This window comes from Halictus rubicundus, unplaced genomic scaffold (genome assembly GCF_050948215.1).
Source record: "Halictus rubicundus isolate RS-2024b unplaced genomic scaffold, iyHalRubi1_principal scaffold0053, whole genome shotgun sequence".
Classification (NCBI taxonomy): Eukaryota; Metazoa; Arthropoda; class Insecta; order Hymenoptera; family Halictidae; genus Halictus; species Halictus rubicundus.
Window position 1 is genome coordinate 1,071,448 of NW_027488594.1, and position 23,295 is coordinate 1,094,742.

Below are 23,295 nucleotides of genomic sequence, written 5' to 3' on the forward strand. Positions count from 1 at the left end.
GTATAGGATAGAGGATAGGATAGGATGGAGGATAGGATACGATAGAGGATAGGATAGGATAGAGGATATAATAGGATAGAGGATAGGATAGGATAGAGGATAATATAGGATAGAGGATAGGATAGGATAGAGGATAGGATAGGATAGAGGATAGGATAGGATAGAGGATAGGATAGGATAGAGGATAGGATAGGATAGAGGATAGGATAGGATAGAGGATAGGATAGGATAGAGGATAGGATAGGATAGAGGATAGGATAGGATAGAGGATAGGATACGATAGAGGATAGGATACGATAGAGGATAAGGATAGGATAGAGGATAGGATGGGATAGAGGATAGGATAGGATAGAGGATAGGATAGGATAGAGGATAGGATAGGATAGAGGATAGGATAGAGGATAGGATAGGATAGAGGATAGGATAGGATAGAGGATGGGATAGGATAGAGGATAATATAGGATAGAGGATAGGATAGGATAGAGGATGGGATAGAATACAGGATATTATAGGATAGAGGATAGGATAGGATAGAGGATATTATAGGATAGACGAAAGGATAGGATAGAGGATGGGATAGGATAGAGGATAGGATAGGATACAGGATAGGATAGGATAGAGGATGGGATAGGATAGAGGATAGGATAGGATAGAGGATAGGATAGGATAGAGGATAGGATAGGATAGAGGATAGGATAGGATAGAGGATAGGATAGGATAGAGGATAGGATAGGATAGAGAATAGGATAGGATAGAGGAAAGTATAGGATAGAGGATAGGATAGGATAGAGGATAGGATAGGATAGAGGATGGGATAGGATAGAGGATAATATAGGATAGAGGATAGGATAGGATAGAGGATAGGATAGGATAGAGGATAGGATAGGATAGAGGATAGGATAGGATAGAGGATAGGATAGGATAGAGGATAATATAGGATAGAGGATAGGATAGGATAGAGGATAGGATAGAGGATCCGATATAGGATTTAATAGGATAGAGGATAGGATACGATAAAGGATAGGATAGGATAGAGGATAGGATAGGATAGAGAATAGGATATAGGATTGGATAGGATAGAGAATAGGATAGGATAGAGGATAGGATAGGATAGAGAATGGGATAGGATAGAGGAAAGTATAGGATAGAGGATAGGATAGGATAGAGGATAGGATAGGATAGAGGATGGGATAGGATAGAGGATAATATAGGATAGAGGATATTATAGGAAAGAGGATAGGATAGGATAGAGGATATTATAGGATAGAGGATAGGATAGGATAGAGGATAGGATAGGATAGAGGATAGGATAGGATAGAGGATAGGATAGGATAGAGGATAGGATAGGATAGAGGATAGGATATGATACAGGATAGGATAGGATAGAGGATAGGATAGGATAGAGGATAGGATAGGATACAGGATAGGATAGGATAGGATAGAGGATAGGATATGATAGAGGATAGGATAGGATAGAGGATAGGATAGGATAAAGGATAGGATAGGATAGAGGATGGGATAGGATAGAGGATAATATAGGATAGAGGATAGGATAGGATAGAGCATAGGATAGGATAGAGGATAGGATAGGATAGAGTATAGGATAGGATAGAGGATAGGATAGGATAGAGGATAGGATAGGATAGAGGATAGGATAAGATAGAGGATAGGATAGGATAGAGGATAGGATAGGATAGAGGATATGATACGACAGAGGATAGGATAGGATAGAGGATACGATATAGGATTTAATAGGATAGAGGACAGGATACGATAGAGGATAGGATAGGATAGAGAATAGGATAGGATAGAGGATAGGATAGGATAGAGGATAGGATAGGATAGAGAAAAGGATAGGATAGAGGATAGGATAGGATAGAGGATAGGATAGGATAGAGAATGGGATAGGATAGAGGAAAGTATAGGATAGAGGATAGGATAGGATAGAGGATAGGATAGGATAGAGGATGGGATAGGATAGAGGATAATATAGGATAGAGGATATTATAGGATAGAGGATAGGATAGGATAGAGGATATTATAGGATAGAGGATAGGATAGGATAGAGGATCCGATATAGGATTTAATAGGATAGAGGATAGGATACTATAAAGGATAGGATAGGATAGAGGATAGGATAGGATAGAGAATAGGATATAGGATTGGATAGGATAGCGGATAGGATAGGATAGAGGATTGGATAGGATAGGGGATAGGATACGATAGAGGATAGGATAGGATAGAGAATAGGATATAGGATTGGATAGGATAGAGGATAGAATAGGATAGAGGATAGGATAGGATAGAGGATAGGATATGATACAGGAAAGGATAGGATAGAGGATAGGATGGGATAGAGGATAGGATAGGATACAGGATAGGATAGGATAGAGGATAGGATATGATAGAGGATAGGATAGGATAGAGGATAGGATAGGATAGAGAATAGGATGGGATAGAGGATAGGATAGAATGGAGGATAGGATAGGATAGAGGATAGGATAGGATGGAGGATGGGATAGGATAGAGGATAGGATAGGATAGAGGATAGGATAGGATAGAGGATAGGATAGGATAGAGGATAGGATAGGATAGAGGATAGGATAGGATAGAGGATAGGATAGGATAGAGGATACGATATAGGATTTAATAGGATAGAGGATAGGATACGATAGAGGATACGATAGGATAGAGGATAGGATAGGATAGAGAATAGGATAGGATAGAGGATAGGATAGGATAGAGGATAGGATAGGATAGAGGATAGGATAGGATAGAGGATAGGATAGGATAGAGGATAGGATAGGATAGAGGATAATATAGGATAGAGGATAGGATAGGATAGAGGATAGGATAGAGGATCCGATATAGGATTTAATAGGATAGAGGATAGGATACGATAAAGGATAGGATAGGATAGAGGATAGGATAGGATAGAGAATAGGATATCGGATTGGATAGGATAGAGAATAGGATAGGATAGAGGATAGGATAGGATAGAGAATAGGATAGGATAGAGGAAAGTATAGGATAGAGGATAGGATAGGATAGAGGATAGGATAGGATAGAGGATGGGATAGGATAGAGGATAATATAGGATAGAGGATATTATAGGATAGAGGATAGGATAGGATAGAGGATATTATAGGATAGAGGATAGGATAGGATAGAGGATAGGATAGGATAGAGGATAGGATAGGATAGAGGATAGGATAGGATAGAGGATAGGATATGATACAGGATAGGATAGGATAGAGGATAGGATAGGATAGAGGATAGGATAGGATACAGGATAGGATAGGATAGAGGATAGGATATGATAGAGGATAGGATAGGATAGAGGATAGGATAGGATAAAGGATAGGATAGGATAGAGGATGGGATAGGATAGAGGATAATATAGGATAGAGGATAGGATAGGATAGAGCATAGGATAGGATAGAGGATAGGATAGGATAGAGTATAGGATAGGATAGAGGATAGGATAGGATAGAGGATAGGATAGGATAGAGGATAGGATAGGATAGAGGATAGGATAGGATAGAGGATAGGATAGGATAGAGGATATGATACGACAGAGGATAGGATAGGATAGAGGATACGATATAGGATTTAATAGGATAGAGGACAGGATACGATAGAGGATAGGATAGGATAGAGAATAGGATAGGATAGAGGATAGGATAGGATAGAGGATAGGATAGGATAGAGAAAAGGATAGGATAGAGGATAGGATAGGATAGAGGATAGGATAGGATAGAGGATAGGATACGATAGAGGATAGGATAGGATAGAGGATCCGATATAGGATTTAATAGGATAGAGGATAGGATACTATAAAGGATAGGATAGGATAGAGGATAGGATAGGATAGAGAATAGGATATAGGATTGGATAGGATAGCGGATAGGATAGGATAGAGGATTGGATAGGATAGGGGATAGGATACGATAGAGGATAGGATAGGATAGAGAATAGGATATAGGATTGGATAGGATAGAGGATAGAATAGGATAGAGGATAGGATAGGATAGAGGATAGGATATGATACAGGATAGGATAGGATAGAGGATAGGATGGGATAGAGGATAGGATAGGATACAGGATAGGATAGGATAGAGGATAGGATATGATAGAGGATAGGATAGGATAGAGGATAGGATACGATAGAGGTTAGGATAGGATAGAGGATATGATACGATAGAGGATAGGATAGGATAGAGGATACGATATAGGATTTAATAGGATAGAGTATAGGATACGATAGAGGATAGGATACGATAGAGGATAGGATATGATAGAGGATAGGATAGGATAGAGGATAGGATAGGATTGAGGATAGGATAGGATAGAGGATAGGATAGGATAGAGGATAGGATAGGATAGAGGATAGGATAGGATACAGTATAGGATAGGATAGAGGATAGGATATAGGATTGGATAGGATAGCGGATAGGATAGGATAGGAGATTGGATAGGATAGAGAATAGGATATAGGATTGGATAGGATAGAGGATAGAATAGGATAGAGGATAGGATAGGATAGAGGATAGGATAGGATAGAGGATAGGATAGGATAGAGGATAGGATAGGATAGAGGATAGGATAGGATAGAGGATAGGATAGGATAGAGGATAATATAGGATAGAGGATAGGATAGGATAGAGGATAGGATAGAGGATCCGATATAGGATTTAATAGGATAGAGGATAGGATACGATAAAGGATAGGATAGGATAGAGGATAGGATAGGATAGAGAATAGGATATAGGATTGGATAGGATAGAGAATAGGATAGGATAGAGGATAGGATAGGATAGAGAATAGGATAGGATAGAGGAAAGTATAGGATAGAGGATAGGATAGGATAGAGGATAGGATAGGATAGAGGATGGGATAGGATAGAGGATAATATAGGATAGAGGATATTATAGGATAGAGGATAGGATAGGATAGAGGATATTATAGGATAGAGGATAGGATAGGATAGAGGATAGGATAGGATAGAGGATAGGATAGGATAGAGGATAGGATAGGATAGAGGATAGGATATGATACAGGATAGGATAGGATAGAGGATAGGATAGGATAGAGGATAGGATAGGATACAGGATAGGATAGGATAGAGGATAGGATATGATAGAGGATAGGATAGGATAGAGGATAGGATAGGATAAAGGATAGGATAGGATAGAGGATGGGATAGGATAGAGGATAATATAGGATAGAGGATAGGATAGGATAGAGCATAGGATAGGATAGAGGATAGGATAGGATAGAGTATAGGATAGGATAGAGGATAGGATAGGATAGAGGATAGGATAGGATAGAGGATAGGATAGGATAGAGGATAGGATAGGATAGAGGATAGGATAGGATAGAGGATATGATACGACAGAGGATAGGATAGGATAGAGGATACGATATAGGATTTAATAGGATAGAGGACAGGATACGATAGAGGATAGGATAGGATAGAGAATAGGATAGGATAGAGGATAGGATAGGATAGAGGATAGGATAGGATAGAGAAAAGGATAGGATAGAGGATAGGATAGGATAGAGGATAGGATAGGATAGAGGATCCGATATAGGATTTAATAGGATAGAGGATAGGATACTATAAAGGATAGGATAGGATAGAGGATAGGATAGGATAGAGAATAGGATATAGGATTGGATAGGATAGCGGATAGGATAGGATAGAGGATTGGATAGGATACAGGATAGGATAGGATAGAGGATAGGATGGGATAGAGGATAGGATAGGATACAGGATAGGATAGGATAGAGGATAGGATATGATAGAGGATAGGATAGGATAGAGGATAGGATAGGATAGAGAATAGGATGGGATAGAGGATAGGATAGGATAGAGGATAGGATAGGATAGAGGATAGGATAGGATGGAGGATGGGATAGGATAGAGGATAGGAAAGGATAGAGGATAGGATAGGATAGAGGATAGGATAGGATAGAGGATAGGATAGGATAGAGGATAGGATAGGATAGAGGATAGGATAGGATAGAGGATACGATATAGGATTTAATAGGATAGAGGATAGGATACGATAGAGGATACGATAGGATAGAGGATAGGATAGGATAGAGAATAGGATAGGATAGAGGATAGGATAGGATAGAGGATAGGATATGATAGAGGATACGATATAGGATTTAATAGGATAGAGGATAGAATAGGATAGAGGATAGGATAGGATAGAGGATAGGATAGGATAGAGGATAATATAGGATAGAGGATAGGATAGGATGGAGGATAGGATACGATAGAGGTTAGGATAGGATAGAGGATATGATACGATAGAGGATAGGATAGGATAGAGGATACGATATAGGATTTAATAGGATAGAGTATAGGATACGATAGAGGATAGGATACGATAGAGGATAGGATATGATAGAGGATAGGATAGGATAGAGGATAGGATAGGATTGAGGATAGGATAGGATAGAGGATAGGATAGGATAGAGGATAGGATAGGATAGAGGATAGGATAGGATACAGGATAGGATAGGATAGAGGATAGGATATAGGATTGGATAGGATAGCGGATAGGATAGGATAGGGGATTGGATAGGATAGAGAATAGGATATAGGATTGGATAGGATAGAGGATAGAATAGGATAGAGGATAGGATAGGATAGAGGATAGGATATGATACAGGATAGGATAGGATAGAGGATAGGATAGGATACAGGATAGGATAGGATAGAGAATAGGATACGATAGAGGATAGGATATGATAGAGGATAGGATAGGATAGAGGATAGGATAGGATAGAGAATAGGATAGGATAGAGGATAGGATAGGATAGAGGATAGGATAGGATAGAGGATAGGATAGGATAGGATAGAGGATAGGATAGAATAGAGGATAGAGGATAGGATAGGATAGAGGATAGGATAGGATAGAGGATAGGATAGGATAGAGAATAGGATAGGATAGAGGATAGGATAGGATAGAGGATAGGATACGATAGAGGATAGGATAGGATAGAGGATCCGATATAGGATTTAATAGGATAGAGGATAGGATACGATAAAGGATAGGATAGGATAGAGGATACGATAGGATAGAGGATAGGATAGGATAGAGAATAGGATAGGATAGAGGATAGGATAGGATAGAGGATAGGATATGATAGAGGATACGATATAGGATTTAATAGGATAGAGGATAGGATAGGATAGAGGATAGGATAGGATAGAGGATAGCATAGGATAGAGGATGGGATAGGATAGAGGATGGGATAGGATAGAGGATAATATAGGATAGAGGATAGGATAGGATGGAGGATAGGATACGATAGAGGTTAGGATAGGATAGAGGATATGATACGATAGAGGATAGGATAGGATAGAGGATACGATATAGGATTTAATAGGATAGAGTATAGGATACGATAGAGGATAGGATACGATATAGGATTTAATAGGATAGAGGATAGGATACGATAGAGGATACGATAGGATAGAGGATAGGATAGGATAGAGAATAGGATAGGATAGAGGATAGGATAGGATAGAGGATAGGATATGATAGAGGATACGATATAGGATTTAATAGGATAGAGGATAGGATAGGATAGAGGATAGGATAGGATAGAGGATAGGATAGGATAGAGGATAGGATAGGATAGAGGATAGGATAGGATAGAGGATGGGATAGGATAGAGGATAGGACACGATAGAGGATAAGGACAGGATAGAGGATAGGATAGGATAGAGGATAGGATAGGATAGAGGATAGGATAGGATAGAGGATGGGATAGGATAGAGGATAGTATAGGATAGAGGATAGGATAGGATGGAGGATAGGATACGATAGAGGATAGGATAGGATAGAGGATATAATAGGATAGAGGATAGGATAGGATAGAGGATAATATAGGATAGAGGATAGGATAGGATAGAGGATAGGATAGGATAGAGGATAGGATAGGATAGAGGATAGGATAGGATAGAGGATAATATAGGATAGAGGATAGGATAGGATAGAGGATAGGATAGGATAGAGGATAGGATAGGATAGAGGATAGGATAGGATAGAGAATAGGATATAGGATTGGATAGGATAGCGGATAGGATAGGATAGAGGATTGGATAGTATAGGGGATAGGATACGATAGAGGATAGGATAGGATAGAGAATAGGATATAGGATTGGATAGGATAGAGGATAGAATAGGATAGAGGATAGGATAGGATAGAGGATAGGATATGATACAGGATAGGATAGGATAGAGGATAGGATAGGATAGAGGATAGGATAGGATACAGGATAGGATAGGATAGAGGATAGGATATGATAGAGGATAGGATAGGATAGAGGATAGGATAGGATAGAGAATAGGATGGGATAGAGGATAGGATAGGATAGAGGATAGGATAGGATAGAGGATAGGATAGGATAGAGGATGGGATAGGATAGAGGATAGGATAGGATAGAGGATAGGATAGGATAGAGGATAGGATAGGATAGAGGATAGGATAGGATAGAGGATAGGATAGGATAGAGGATACGATATAGGATTTAATAGGATAGAGGATAGGATAGGATAGAGGATAGGATAGGATAGAGGATACGATATAGGATTTAATAGGATAGAGGATAGGATACGATAGAGGATACGATAGGATAGAGGATAGGATAGGATAGAGAATAGGATAGGATAGAGGAAAGGATAGGATAGAGGATAGGATAGGATAGAGGATAGGATAGGATAGAGGATGGGATAGGATAGAGGATAATATAGGATAGAGGATAGGATAGGATAGAGGATGGGATAGGATAGAGGATAATATAGGATAGAGGATAGGATAGGATATAGGATAGGATAGGATAGAGGATAGGATAGGATAGAGGATAGGATACGATAGAGGATAGGATAGGATAGAGGATAGGATACGATAGAGGATAGGATAGGATAGAGGATACGATATAGGATTTAATAGGATAGAGGATAGGATACGATAGAGGATAGGATAGGATAGAGGATAGAGGATAGGATAGAGGATAGGATAGGATAGAGGATAGGATAGGATAGAGGATAGGATAGGATAGAGGATAGGATAGGATAGAGGATAGGATAGGATAGAGGATAGGATACGATAGAGGATAGGATACGATAGAGGATAAGGATAGGATAGAGGATAGGATGGGATAGAGGATAGGATAGGATAGAGGATAGGATAGGATAGAGGATAGGATAGGATAGAGGATAGGATAGAGGATAGGATAGGATAGAGGATAGGATAGGATAGAGGATGGGATAGGATAGAGGATAATATAGGATAGAGGATAGGATAGGATAGAGGATGGGATAGAATACAGGATATTATAGGATAGAGGATAGGATAGGATAGAGGATATTATAGGATAGACGAAAGGATAGGATAGAGGATGGGATAGGATAGAGGATAGGATAGGATAAACGATAGAATAGGATAGATTATTGGATAGGATAGAGGATAGGGTAGGATAGAGGATAGGATAGGATAGAGGATTGGATAGAATACAGGATATTATAGGATAGAGGATAGGATAGGATAGAGGATATTATAGGATAGACGAAAGGATAGGATAGAGGATGGGATAGGATAGAGGATAGGATAGGATAAACGATAGAATAGGATAGATTATTGGATAGGATAGAGGATAGGGTAGGATAGAGGATAGGATAGGATGGAGGATAGGATCGGATAGAGGATATGATAAGATAGACGATAGGATAGGACAGAGGATAGGATATGATAGAAGATAGGATAGGATAGATGGTAGGATACGGTAGAGGATAGGATAGGATAGAGGATAGTATAGGATAGAGGATAGGATAGAATGGAGGATAGGATGGGATGGAGGATATGATAAGATAGAAGATAGGATAGGAAAGAGGATAGGATAGGATAGAGGATAGGATAGATAGAGGATAGCATAGGATAGAGGAATAGGATAGGATAGAGGATAGGATAGGGTAGAAGATAGGATAGGATAGAGGATAGTATAGGATAGAGGATAGGATAGGGTGGAGGATAGGATCGGATAGACGATAGGATAAGATAGAGGATACGATAGGACAGAGGATAGGATATGATATTAGATAGCATAGGAGAGATGGTAGCATACGGTAGATGATACGATATGATAGAGGATAGTATAGGATAGATGGTAGGATACGGTAGAGGATAGGATCGGATAGAGGATAGGATAGGATAGAGGATAGGATATGATAGAGGATAGGATAGGAGAGAGGATAGGATATGATAGAAGATAGGATAGGATAGATGGTAGATACGGTAGAGGATAGGATAGGATAGAGGATACTATAGGATAGAGGATAGGATGGGATAGAGGATAGGATAGGATAGGATGGAGGATACGATAGAGGAAAGGATAGGATGGAGGATAGGATGGGATAGAGGATAGGATAAGATAGAGGATAGGATAGGATAGAGGATAGCATAGGATAGAGGAATAGGATAGGATAGAGTATAGTATTGGATAGAAGATAGGATACGATAGAGGATAGGATAGGATAGAGGATAGGATAGGATAGAGGATAGAATGGGATAGAGGATAGGATAGGATAGATGGTAGGATACGATAGAGGATAGGATACGATAGAGGATAGAATAGGATAGAGGATAGGATAGGATAAAGGATAGGATACGATAGAGTATAGGATAGGATAGAGGAATAGGATAGGATAGAGTATAGTATTGGATAGAGGATAGGATAGGATAGAGGATAGGATAGGATAGAGGATAGGAGGGGATAGTGGATAGGATAGGGTAGAGGATAGGATAGGACAGAGGATAGGATAGGATAGAGTACAGGATAGGATAGAGGATTTAATAGGATATAGGATAGGATAGGATAGAGGATATTATAGGATAGACGATAGGATAGGATAGAGGATGGGATTGGATAGAGGTTACTATAGGATAGACGATAGGATAGGATAGAGGATAGGATAGGATAGACGATAGGATAGGATAGAGGATATTATAGGATAGACGATAGGATAGGATAGAGGATGGTATAGGATAGAGGATACAATGGGATAGAGGATACTATAGGATAGAGGATAGGATAGGATAGAGGATAGGATAGGGTAGAGGATAGGATAGGATGGAGGATAGGGTGGGATAGAGGATAGGATAAGATAGATGATAGGATACGATAGATGATAGGATATGATAGAGGATAGGAAAGGATAGAGGATAGGATTGGATACAGGGTAGTATAGGATACAGGATCGGATTGCATAGAGGATAGCATGAGACAGAGGATTGGATAGGATAGAGGAAAGAATAGGATAGAGGAATAGGATAGGATAGAGGATAGGATACGATAGAGGATGGGATAGGATAGAGGATAGGATAGGATATAGGATAGGATAGGACAGAGGGTAGGATAGGACAGAGGATAGGATAGGATAGAGGATAGGATAGGATAGAGGATAGGATAGGATAGAGGATAGGATGGGATAGAGGATATTATATAATAGAAGATAGGATAGGATAGAGGATAGGATAGAGGATAGGATAGAGGATATCGTAGGATAGAGGATAGGATAGGCTAGAGGATAGGATAGGATAGAGGATGGGATAGGATAGAGGATACGATAGGATAGAGTATAGGATAGGGTAGAGGATAGGATACGATTGAGGATAGGATAGGATAGAGGATAGGATAGCGGCTTGGGTAGAATACAGGATAGGATAGGATAGAGGATAGGATAGGGGATTGGATAGGATAAAGGATAGGAGAGAGGATAGTATAGGATATAGTATAGGATAGGATAGAGGTCCGGATAGGATAGAGGATAGGATTATATAGAGGGTAGGATTGGATAGAGGGTGGTATAGGATAGAGGATAGGATAGGATGGAGGATAGGATGGAATAGAGGATAGGATGGAATAGAGGATAGGATGAGATAGAGGATAGGATAGGATAAATGATAGGATAGGCTAGAGGATAGGATAGGATAGAGGATAGAATAGGATAGAGGATATTATAGGATAGACGATAGGATAGGATAGAGGATGGGATAGGATAGAGGATACGATAGGATAGAGGATAGGATAGGATAGAGGATAGGATAGGGTAGAGGATAGGATAGGATAGAGGATAGGATATAGTAGATTATTGGATAGGATACAGGATAGGATAGGATAGAGGATAGGATAGGATAGGGAATAGGATAGGATTGTTGATAGGATAGGATAGAGGATAGGATAGAGGATTGGATAGGATAGAGGATATTATATAATAGAGGATAGGATAGGATACCGGATAGTATAGGAAAGAGGATGGGATAGGATAGAGGATAGGATATGATAGAGGATATGATAGATGGTAGGATACGATAGAGGACAGGATAGGATGGAGGATAGGATGGGATAGAGGATATGATAAGATAGAGGATAGGATAGGACAGAGGGTAGGATAGGACAGGGGATAGGATAGGATAGAGGAGGGTGTTGGATAGAGAATAGGATATAGGATAGGATAGAGGATTGGATAGGATAGAGGATAGGATAGGATAGAGGATATCGTAGGATAGAGGATAGGATAGGCTAGAGGATAGGATAGAGGATGGGATAGGATACAGGATACGATAGGATAGAGTATACGATAGGATAGAGGATAGGATAGGATAGAGTATAGGATAGGGGATTGGATAGGATACAGGATAGGATAGGATAGAGGATAGGATAGGGGATTGCATTGGATAGAGGATATTATATAATAGATGATAGGATAGGATAGAGGATAGTATAGGATAGAGGATATTATAGGATAGACGATAGGATAGGATAGAAGATGGGAAAGGATAGAGGATACGATAGGATAGAGGATAGGATAGGATAGAGGATAGTATAGGGTAGAGGATAGGATAGGATAGAGGATAGGATAGGACAGAGGATAGGATAGGGTAGAGGACAGGATAGGATAGAGGATAGGATAGGATTGAGGATAGGATAGGATAGAGTATGGGATAGGATTGAGGATAGGATAGGATAGAGGATGGGATAGGATAGAGGATAGGATAGGATAGAGGATAGGATAGAGGAAAGGATGGGGGATTGGATAGGATACAGGATAGGATAGGATAGAGCATAGGATAGGGGTTTTGATAGGATAGAGGACAGCATAGGATAGAGGATAGGATAGGATAGAGGATAGGATAGGACAGAGGATAGGATAGGGTAGAGGACAGGATAGGATAGAGGATAGGATAGGATAGAGGATAGGGTAGGACAGAGGGTAGGATAGGATAGAGTATGGGATAGGATTGAGGATAGGATAGGATAGAGGAGGGGATAGGATAGAGGACAGGATGGGATAGAGGATAGGGTAGGATAGAGGATAGGATCGGACAGAAGGTAGGATATAATACGGTATGGGATAGAATTGAGGATAGGATAGGATAGAGGATGGGATAGGATAGAGGATAGGATAGGATAGAGGATAGGATAGGATGGAGGATAGGATGGGATAGAGGATATGATAAGATAGAGGATAGGAAAGGACAGAGGGTAGGTAGGGCAGGGGATAGGATAGGATAGAGGATAGGATACGATCGAGGAGGGGATTGGATAGAGAATAGGATATAGGATAGAATAGAGGATTGGATAGGATAAAGGATTGGATAGGATAGAGTGTAAAATAGGATTGGATAGAGGATAGGATAGGATAGAGGATTGGATAGAATAGAGGATACGATAGGATACAGGATAGGATAGGATAGAGGATAAGATAGGTTAGAGGATAGGATAGGATAGAGGATAGAATAGGATAGATTATTGGATAGGATTTGATAGAGGATAGGATAAGATAGATGATAGGATAGCATAGATGGTAGGATACGATAGAGGATAGGATACGATAGAGGATAGAATAGGATAGAGGATAGGAGAGGATAAAGGATAGGATACAGTAGAGGATAGGATTGGATAGAGGATAGGATAGGATAGAGGATAGGATAGGATGGAGGATAGGATGGAATAGAGGATAGGATGGAATAGAGGATAGAATGAGATAGAGGATAGGATAGGATAGAGGATAGGATAGGATAGATGGTAGGATACGATAGAGGATAGGATACGATAGAGGAGAGTATAGAGGATAGGAAAGGATAGACGATAGGATAGGATGGAGACTAGAATAGGATAGAGGATAGGATTGCACAGCGGATAGGATAGGATAGAGAATAGTATCGGATATATGGCAGGATGCGATAGAGGATAGGATAGGATAAATGATAGGATAGGCTAGAGGATAGGATAGGATAGAGGATAGAATAGGATAGAGGATATTATAGGATAGACGATAGGATAGGATACAGGAAGGGATAGGATAGAGGATACGATAGGATAGAGGATAGGATAGGATAGAGGATAGGATAGGGTAGAGGATAGGATAGGATAGAGGATAGGATAGGATAGATTATTGGAAAGGATAGAGGATAGGATAGGATAGTGGATAGGATAGGATAGGAAATAGGATAGGATTGAGGATAGTATAGTATAGAGTATAGGATAGAGGATTGGATAGGATAGAGGATATTATATAATAGAGGATAGGATAGGATACCGGATAGTATAGGATAGAGTATAGGATAGGGTAGAGGACAGGATAGGATAGAGGATAGGATAGGATAGAGGATAGGATAGGACAGAGGGTAGGATAGGATAGAGTATGGGATAGGATTGAGGATAGGATAGGATAGAGGATGGGATAGGATAGAGGACAGGATGGGATAGAGGATAGGATAGGATAGAGGATAGTATACGATGGAGGATAAGATGGGTTGGAGGACAGGATGGGATAGAGGATACGATAAGATACAGGATAGGATAGGATTGAGGATAGGATATGATAGAGGATAGGATTGGATAGAGGATAGGATACGATAGAGGATAAGATTGGATGGAGCTTAGGATTGGATAGAGGATAAGATAAGATAGAGGATAGGACAGGATAGAGGATAGAATATGATAGAAGATAGGATAGGATAGATGGTAGGATACGGTAGAGGATAGGTGTAGGGGCTCGCGTTGGGCGACGGTTTTATGGCAGGGGCCTTGACATTTGCCAGCGGACCCGGTACGTGACTTTTCGTAGTTTGGCTACGGCGATGGGCCTGTCATCGCCACTTAGATAATAACGTTACCGTCCGTGCCTGGGTCCCGTCAATGCATCCCTTGTCATAAAACACTCGAAACTGTTCGCCCCTTAGGCTCAGCGCATCCGGGTGCTTGAAATTGCAGTTTGTATAGTTTGCAGATGTTTGGAAAAACCCAGGGTTCGGTCGCCAAGCGTGTGTGGCCTTGGCGCGCCCTGGGCCTGCTTCAAGCACCCAGCCCCTAGATCCTCCCACCAAATCCCCGAAGCAGGGTTAAAAAGCTAGAATGGTGGGGAGAACGGAGGTGAGATTTCTGGTGACGCGCGTTCTCCCAAGCAGATCGCTCTGGAAGTCCAACTAGCGCAGTATAGTTCCTTAGTTATCTAGTTTGTAGCCTCGACGGGATTTGGCTCCTTCCAGCAGCTTTCTCGCATCATTAGTTGAATTATAGTTGGTTTAATACATTCTCGCTTTCGATTCATTTATTTTCCTTCCGACCATTGGAAGGTGGTCCTTCGAACTAGCAGTAGTTAATTAGCGGGCACCTCGCAGTGCAAAAACATCACAGGTCCGAAAGATCACCCAAGGATCAACCACGGGCATAAACATTTGGTCCTACGAGCCGGATCGATATACTTGGAAACACCACATCAGCAAGGAACCTGCGTCTTTGGAAGCCTTGGCCACCGACTTACATCCAGTGAGGCGCCAGTGTGTGACGACTACAATCACCACCCCCCTGGACGTGATAGCAGCAAGCGGTGTGCAGCTTCGAGGGCAGAAACGTTTGGTCCTTCAGGATTTCGACGACAAGGAATCTTGAAGCAGCTTCAGTCTACCAACCCTTTCGAAGGCCTCCATTCTGAGTTGTACATCCAGTGAGGCGCCAGTGTGTGACTGCACGTTCACCACCCCCCTGGACGTGATAGAAGCAACCAGTGTGCAGCTTCGAGGGACGTAGAAACCATCGGCTTGGACCAGGACAGCGACGGAGGTGCTGGAAGTCATCGTCGTACCATACGACATTCGGACTGCAGCATATTGGATCTCCGAGGATCACGTTTCGGCGGCAGTCGCCATTGTTCCTGCAGCAGTGAGAAGGCATCGCCGGTGATACACCCTGGACGCATCGTGGCTGCCAGGACATCGACGAGCATCCACTGGAAGGATCCACTGAGGCTGGTTGTCAACGTTGATCCACTCCTGTCTAATTCGTGAGTCCATTCCTCTTTGTTTTAGTTTGTTTTTTGATCGTGTACAGAATGGATTCCCTCAAATCATTAGTAAATGAACGCGGAGCCATAAAGGCAAAATTGACAATCTTCCGGAAATTCGTTGAGTCAGCCGACGTGTCCGCGGATGTAGTTGCCTTCGAGAAGCGCGTTCGGGCCAATGAAAATATTTATGAAAAGTTCGATGCGGTGCAATCGCGAATAGAAGCGGCCGTCATAACTACTCCCGACCAGGAGCCGCAGTTAGCAGAGCGCGAGAAATTCGAAGATGCGTATTTTAGAGCCATTTCAAAGGCAGAAAATCGTTTGATACAAGCTCGCGGTGAAGCAGGTCCTAGTTCCTCCATTATAAATAGTGATACACCGACACCTTCCGCTTCACACCCCTCATCACGCCTACCGGTTTTGAAATTGACTACTTTCGACGGCGATTTTAGTCAATGGATTCGGTTTCGGGACACATTCTGTTCATTAGTTCACGATGCTGAGGGGTTGAACGACATAGATAGGTTTAACTATTTGGTCTCAGCATTGTCAGGGTCAGCAGCGAGAACGATAGAATCCTTTAGTATTTCCTCCGCGAATTATAAATTAGCGTGGTCTCGATTAAGGGAGCGATACGATGATCCGAAGGGTCTAATCGCGCACCACATAAATTCTCTTCTAGACATAGAACCCATTAGGAAACCAAGTGGCAAGGCACTTGGCCAACTAGTAGATACGGCGGTAAATAATTTGAGCGCTCTCAATAAATTATTAAAACCCGAGAAGGTATTGGAAGCCTTCGTCAGCGCCTGCGTAACCCGAAAGTTAGACAACGTGTCTTGCGATGAGTAGGAGAAACGCGCGATGGAATCGCGCGACATTCCTCCGTTCAAGGAATTATCGCGATTCTTAGAACAGCGATCACAACATCTCGCGCGAAAGGAAACCACCCGCCCAGTAGGCAGCAACGTTTTGGTCGAGCGCAACATAATTAGTAAGCCACGCGAGAACAGACAAAAATCCTACGTGGCAGCATCTCATGTCGCTAGCAGACCAAAGCAATGTCTGCTATGTGACACTGAGCACACGCTGCAAAATTGCCCCAAGTTTCTGGCCATGTCCTTTCCGGAAAGGCACGCCGCGGTTAAACGGTCTCGGGCATGTTTCAATTGTTTAGGTTTAGGACATGGTGTCGGATCATGTACTCGCGGTAATTGTAGGAAGTGTGGCACAAAGCACCACACCCTGTTGCATAGGGAGCATGTCTCCACCGAGGAACCAAACTTGGTATCTGACAACGCGGTTTCCTCCACCTCCCATGTGACACAATCATTCGTCGCAAAATCGGCTAGCGCGCCTTCGGATTACACGGTGTTGTCGACCGCGGTAGTTTTTGTACTAGACAAACAAGGGCAACGCCATAAATGCCGCGCTTTGTTGGACGTGGGCTCACAAGCCAACTTCATCAGCCGGGCATTTTGTGAGCGCGTTGCACTGCCTCGCCGGTCCGTCGAGACAATGGTCGGCGGTTTGGGGCGAGCGCAGCACCCGATCAAGTCGAGAACATCATTTGAAATAGCGTCGAGTTCGGGCAACTTCCATGCTAATCTATCGTGCTTGGTGATAGACAGCATCACCGAAGAGATGCCGAACATCCCTCTGAGTCGTGTCAAGGTGCCGATACCATCGGGAATCTTTCCGGCAGATCCCGAGTTTTCCCAGTCAGGCCGCGTCGATCTATTGATAGGTGCCGGTTTCTTCTGGGATTTATTGTGTGTTGGCCAGGTAAAGACCGGCCTGGGTAATTTAGTGTGGCAAAAGACACGGCTCGGATGGGTTTTAGGCGGTAGTTTGCAGTGGCCAAGGTCAACACCTCAGAACAGTCGAGTTCGTGCTTACCACGCGGTAACAAACGATCAATTGGAAAAATCGATCGCGCGATTTTGGGAGGTGGAGGAAATAGGCAACCCCGGTGCGATCAAAAATAGCGACCCGTGTGAGGATCATTTCCAACACAATACTACCCGCGATCAACAGGGACGGTTTATAGTCGCTCTCCCATTTAACGATAGAATAGTAGAATTAGGCGAATCGTGGTCGCAAGCGGAGAAACGACTCCTTAATATAGAAAGGAAATTTAGAAGAAATCCCGACTTCGGCAAGCAATACAGAGAGTTCCTTCGTGAGTACATCGAACTAGGGCACATGAGCAGATCAGACGTTGAAAATGTAAGTGGAGTCGGAAACAGTTACTATTTGCCACATCATGCTGTGATGAAGGAGAGTAGTACGACTACCAAACTTCGTGTTGTCTTTGATGGTTCTGCGAAAACCTCCACGGGAATCTCCTTGAATGACGCGCAACTCATAGGACGACCGGTACAGGACGAGTTGTTCAGCATATTAATTAGATTTAGAGAGCATAGAATAGTACTTTCGGCAGATATCGCAAAAATGTACCGTCAAGTCTTAGTACGACCAGAAGACCGTAAATATCAACAGATTCTTTGGCGTTTTAGTGAGGACGAGAGTATACGTGCATACTCCCTCAATACAGTGACCTACGGCACTGCCTCCGCTTCATATCTAGCCACACGCGCCTTGCAGCAGGTAGGCAAGGACTGCTCGCAATCGCATCCTTCTGCCAGCGAAAAAATCCTGAAGGATTTTTATGTCGATGACCTGCTGACGGGCTGTGAGACCGTCAAGGAAGCCGCCGAACTGCGGGATTCTCTAACGCGGGTTTTAGCGCAAGCTGGCTTTCCGTTGAGGAAGTGGGCGAGCAATGACCCAAAAGTAATCAGTCACGATAGCGGTGATACACAGCGTTTAGAATTTAAGGCGCTTGATAGAGAGACCAAAACGTTGGGCTTATTGTGGTACGCGTCCAACGACGAACTAGGCTACACGGGTAGCAACACACACACTCTTCGGGTAACGAAACGTCAAGTGCTGTCGGAAGTGGCTCAAATCTTCGACCCGTTGGGACTTATCGGTCCAATAACGGTCAAGGCCAAGCTTTTCATGCAGGGTTTGTGGCTAAATAAAGTAGGGTGGGATGAAAGTCTGCCCCAAGATCTTTACTCCCAATGGCTGTCATATAGAATTGAGCTGGCTGAGCTATCCTCCGTACGCGTCCCTCGGCGAGTGCTATCATCTCAACGAGACATAGAGTTGCACGGTTTCTCGGATGCCTCAGAACGGGCATATGGAGCTGCCGTATACCTGCGTTCGAGAGCCGAAGGGGGATCGTGGGTCGCGCGGCTATTGTGTGCCAAGTCACGGGTGGCCCCTTTGAAAACGATTAGTTTACCGCGACTAGAACTGTGCGGTGCAGTTTTGTTGGCCCAATTATTGACAAAGGTACGGGAATCGTTGCATACTCAGCCAGCTCGCGAACATTGTTGGACCGACAGTCAGGTGGCTTAGCTTGGATCAGGGATAGGCCGAGTAGATGGAAAACTTTCGTCGCAAACCGAGCCGCCGAAGTCCAAACACTAACGGCAGTTAGCAGTTGGTCGCACGTAGCATCAGCTGACAACCCGGCAGATCTCCTATCTCGGGGTACGGCACTGTCGGTCCTCAAGGGTAGCGACTTGTGGTGGTACGGTCCAAGTTGGCTAGCCGCCGACGACGTGGAGTGGCCTCACCATAAGTCGACTGCAATTGAAGTACCGGAAGAACGCCCGATACGGATTGTACAATTAGCCTCCTCGGTCAATCCCGATCCCCTAGTGATGACTTTAGTCACACGGTATTCTAATTACAACAAGTTAATTCGAGTCATAGCTTATATACTTAGATTTATTGGCAACGCTCGAATTAAACGAACAAACGTGGATTCTGCGGAAATGCAAGTGCGCCCCTTGTGCGTGGCTGAGCTTGAGTCGGCTGAACGCGTAGTCATCAAAACCACGCAGAATCACGCTTTCGGCACGGACATACATGAATTGAAGTCGGAACGATCCCCGCACAAAAATAGTCCATTGTTGTCGCTGCGGCCCTTTCTTGATGAACACGGAATCCTTAGGGTGGGCGGACGTCTCCAGAACGCCCCCTTAGACTACTCTCAGAAGCACCCGATCATAATTCCAAGCTCAGGTGCATTGGCAGGTTTATTAGTAAGACGCGAGCACCTGCGTTTGTTGCACGCCGGGTGCCAACAAACCCTCGCGTCCCTGCATTCACAGTATTGGTTGATCTCCGGTAGGCGTGTTACTAGAAAGGTCCTGAGGAGCTGCATAAAATGTTTCAAATCAAACCCTCATTGTTCACAGCCGCAAATGGGCAATTTACCTGCCGACCGCGTCACCCCGGCACGCGCCTTTGCTACCTGCGGAGTAGACTACGCCGGTCCCTTTCTTCTAGTCGATCGCGGACGCGCCCGTACGGTCAGGAAGGCCTACATTTGTTTGTTCGTGTGCCTGGTGACCAAGGCGGTTCACATTGAATTAGCTGTAGATCTGTCGACCGACGCTTTCTTGAATTGCTTCCACCGGTTCGTTTTGCGCCGTGGTAAATGCCGTGCCATCTACTCCGACAATGGCACAAATTTTGTTGGCGCGCGTAATGAATTGCGGGAACTCGGCATTCTGCTATCCTCACGCTCGCACAACGATAGGCTTACGGAAGAATTGGCTCAACAACACATAGAATGGCGCCTCATTCCCCCACGTGCTCCACACTTTGGAGGACTGTGGGAGCGATGCGTCAGATCAGTAAAGACGCATATGAAGCGCGTCATAGGTGAGCAGAAGCTTACATTTGAGGAATTGTATACGATCCTAATACAAATTGAAGCATGCCTCAACTCCCGACCACTACATCCTTTGTCTTCCGATCCAGCCGATCTAAATCCTCTCACGCCCGGCCACTTCCTCGTGGGAGAGGCGTTGACAGCCATTCCACAGGCCGACCTTGGCCATATACCGGAAAATCGTCTTAACAGATTTCAGTTGATGCAGCAACTCTCGCAGCATTTTTGGAAGCGGTGGCAGCGGGATTACCTCCATGCCCTACAACAGCGCCAGAAATGGAGGCTTGGATCGCCTGACGCTCCAACGATCGGAGCAATGGTCCTCATCAAGGAGGACAACCTGCCACCCATGAAGTGGGCCTTGGCGCGCATCCTAGAGGTACATCCTGGCCAAGATGGAATTGTCCGCGTGGTTTCCATCCGTACCGCCACCGGAACCCTCAAAAGGCCCACCACCAAGATTTGTTTGTTACCAAGTGCTGAGGATACTTCCGTTTAGTAGTTGTTTAAGTGTTTTGTATCATATAGTTTTAGCCTTCTTTGTTTTAGTAGTTTGTTCCCCTTAGCATATCTTTCCACTGTTAAATCTAGTCATACGCATAACTTAGCTATTATGGTCTAAGTCTGTATATTCATGTATATATTTCTGCATATTTCTGTTGGGTAATTTTATTAGGTATTTTCGGTATTATTTAGTTGAACTCGATTAGTTCAAGGTGGGCGGTATGTAGGGGCTCGCGTTGGGCGACGGTTTTATGGCAGGGGCCTTGACATTTGCCAGCGGACCCGGTACGTGACTTTTCGTAGTTTGGCTACGGCGATGGGCCTGTCATCGCCACTTAGATAATAACGTTACCGTCCGTGCCTGGGTCCCGTCAATGCATCCCTTGTCATAAAACACTAGAAACCGTTCGCCCCTTAGGCTCAGCGCATCCGATTGCTTGAAATTGCAGTTTGTATAGTTTGCAGATGTTTGGAAAAACCCAGGGTTCGGTCGCCAAGCGTGTGTGGCCTTGGCGCGCCCTGGGCCTGCTTCAAGCACCCAGCCCCTAGATCCTCCCACCAAATCCCCGAAGCAGGGTTAAAAAGCTAGAATGGTGGGGAGAACGGAGGTGAGATTTCTGGTGACGCGCGTTCTCCCAAGCAGATCGCTCTGGAAGTCCAACTAGCGCAGTATAGTTCCTTAGTTATCTAGTTTGTAGCCTCGACGGGATTTGGCTCCTTCCAGCAGCTTTCTCGCATCATTAGTTGAATTATAGTTGGTTTAATACATTCTCGCATTCGATTCATTTATTTTCCTTCCGACCATTGGAAGGTGGTCCTTCGAACTAGCAGTAGTTAATTAGCGGGCACCTCGCAGTGCAAAAACATCACAGGTCCGAAAGATCACCCAAGGATCAACCACGGGCATAAACAATAGGATAGGATAGAGGATACTATAGGATAGAGGATACTATAGGATAGAGGATAGGATAGGATGGAAGATAGGATGGGATAGAGGATATGATAAGATAGAAGATAGGATAGGATAGAGGATAGGATAGGATAGAGGATACGCTAGGACCCAGGATAGGATAGGATAGAGGATAGGATAGGTTAGAGGATAGGATAGGATAAACGATAGAATAGGATAGATTATTGGATAGGATAGAGGATAGGATAGGATACAGGATATGATAGGATAGGGAATAGGATAGGATTGAGGATAGGATAGTATAGAGGATAGGATAGAGGATTGGATAGGATAGTGGATATTATGTAATAGAGGATAGGATAGGATACCGGATAGTATAGGATAGAGTATAGGATAGGGTAGAGGATAGGATAGGATAGAGGATGGGATAGGATAGAGGATACGATAGGATAGACGATAGGATAGGATAGAGGATGGTATAGGATAGAGGATAGGATAGGATAGAGTATAGGATAGGGTAGAGGATAGGATAGGATTGAGGATAGGATAGGATAAGGATAGGATAGCGGCTTGGCTAGGATAAAGGATAGGATAGGATAGAGGGTAGGATAGGGGATTGGATAGGATAGAGGATAGGATAGAGGATAGTATAGGATATAGTATAGGATAGGATAGAGGTCAGGATAGGATAGAGGATAGAATTGGATATAGGATAGGATAGGATAGAGGATAGGATAGGTTGCAGGATAGGA

The 23,295-nt window shown here is 43.2% G+C and overlaps 1 protein-coding gene across 1 annotated transcript; it reads left to right on the forward strand.

The window, feature by feature from the left end:
- Nucleotides 1-15,442: 15,442 nt before the first annotated feature.
- Nucleotides 15,443-21,628, forward strand: LOC143363523 (uncharacterized). Its single transcript, XM_076804092.1, has 6 exons — nucleotides 15,443-15,460; nucleotides 15,709-16,034; nucleotides 16,086-16,370; nucleotides 16,418-17,159; nucleotides 17,226-19,736; nucleotides 19,790-21,628. Exons 1-6 carry the CDS (start codon nucleotides 15,443-15,445, stop codon nucleotides 21,626-21,628), a joined length of 5,721 nt encoding a protein of 1,906 aa, XP_076660207.1.
- The last annotated feature ends 1,667 nt before the right edge of the window (nucleotides 21,629-23,295 follow it).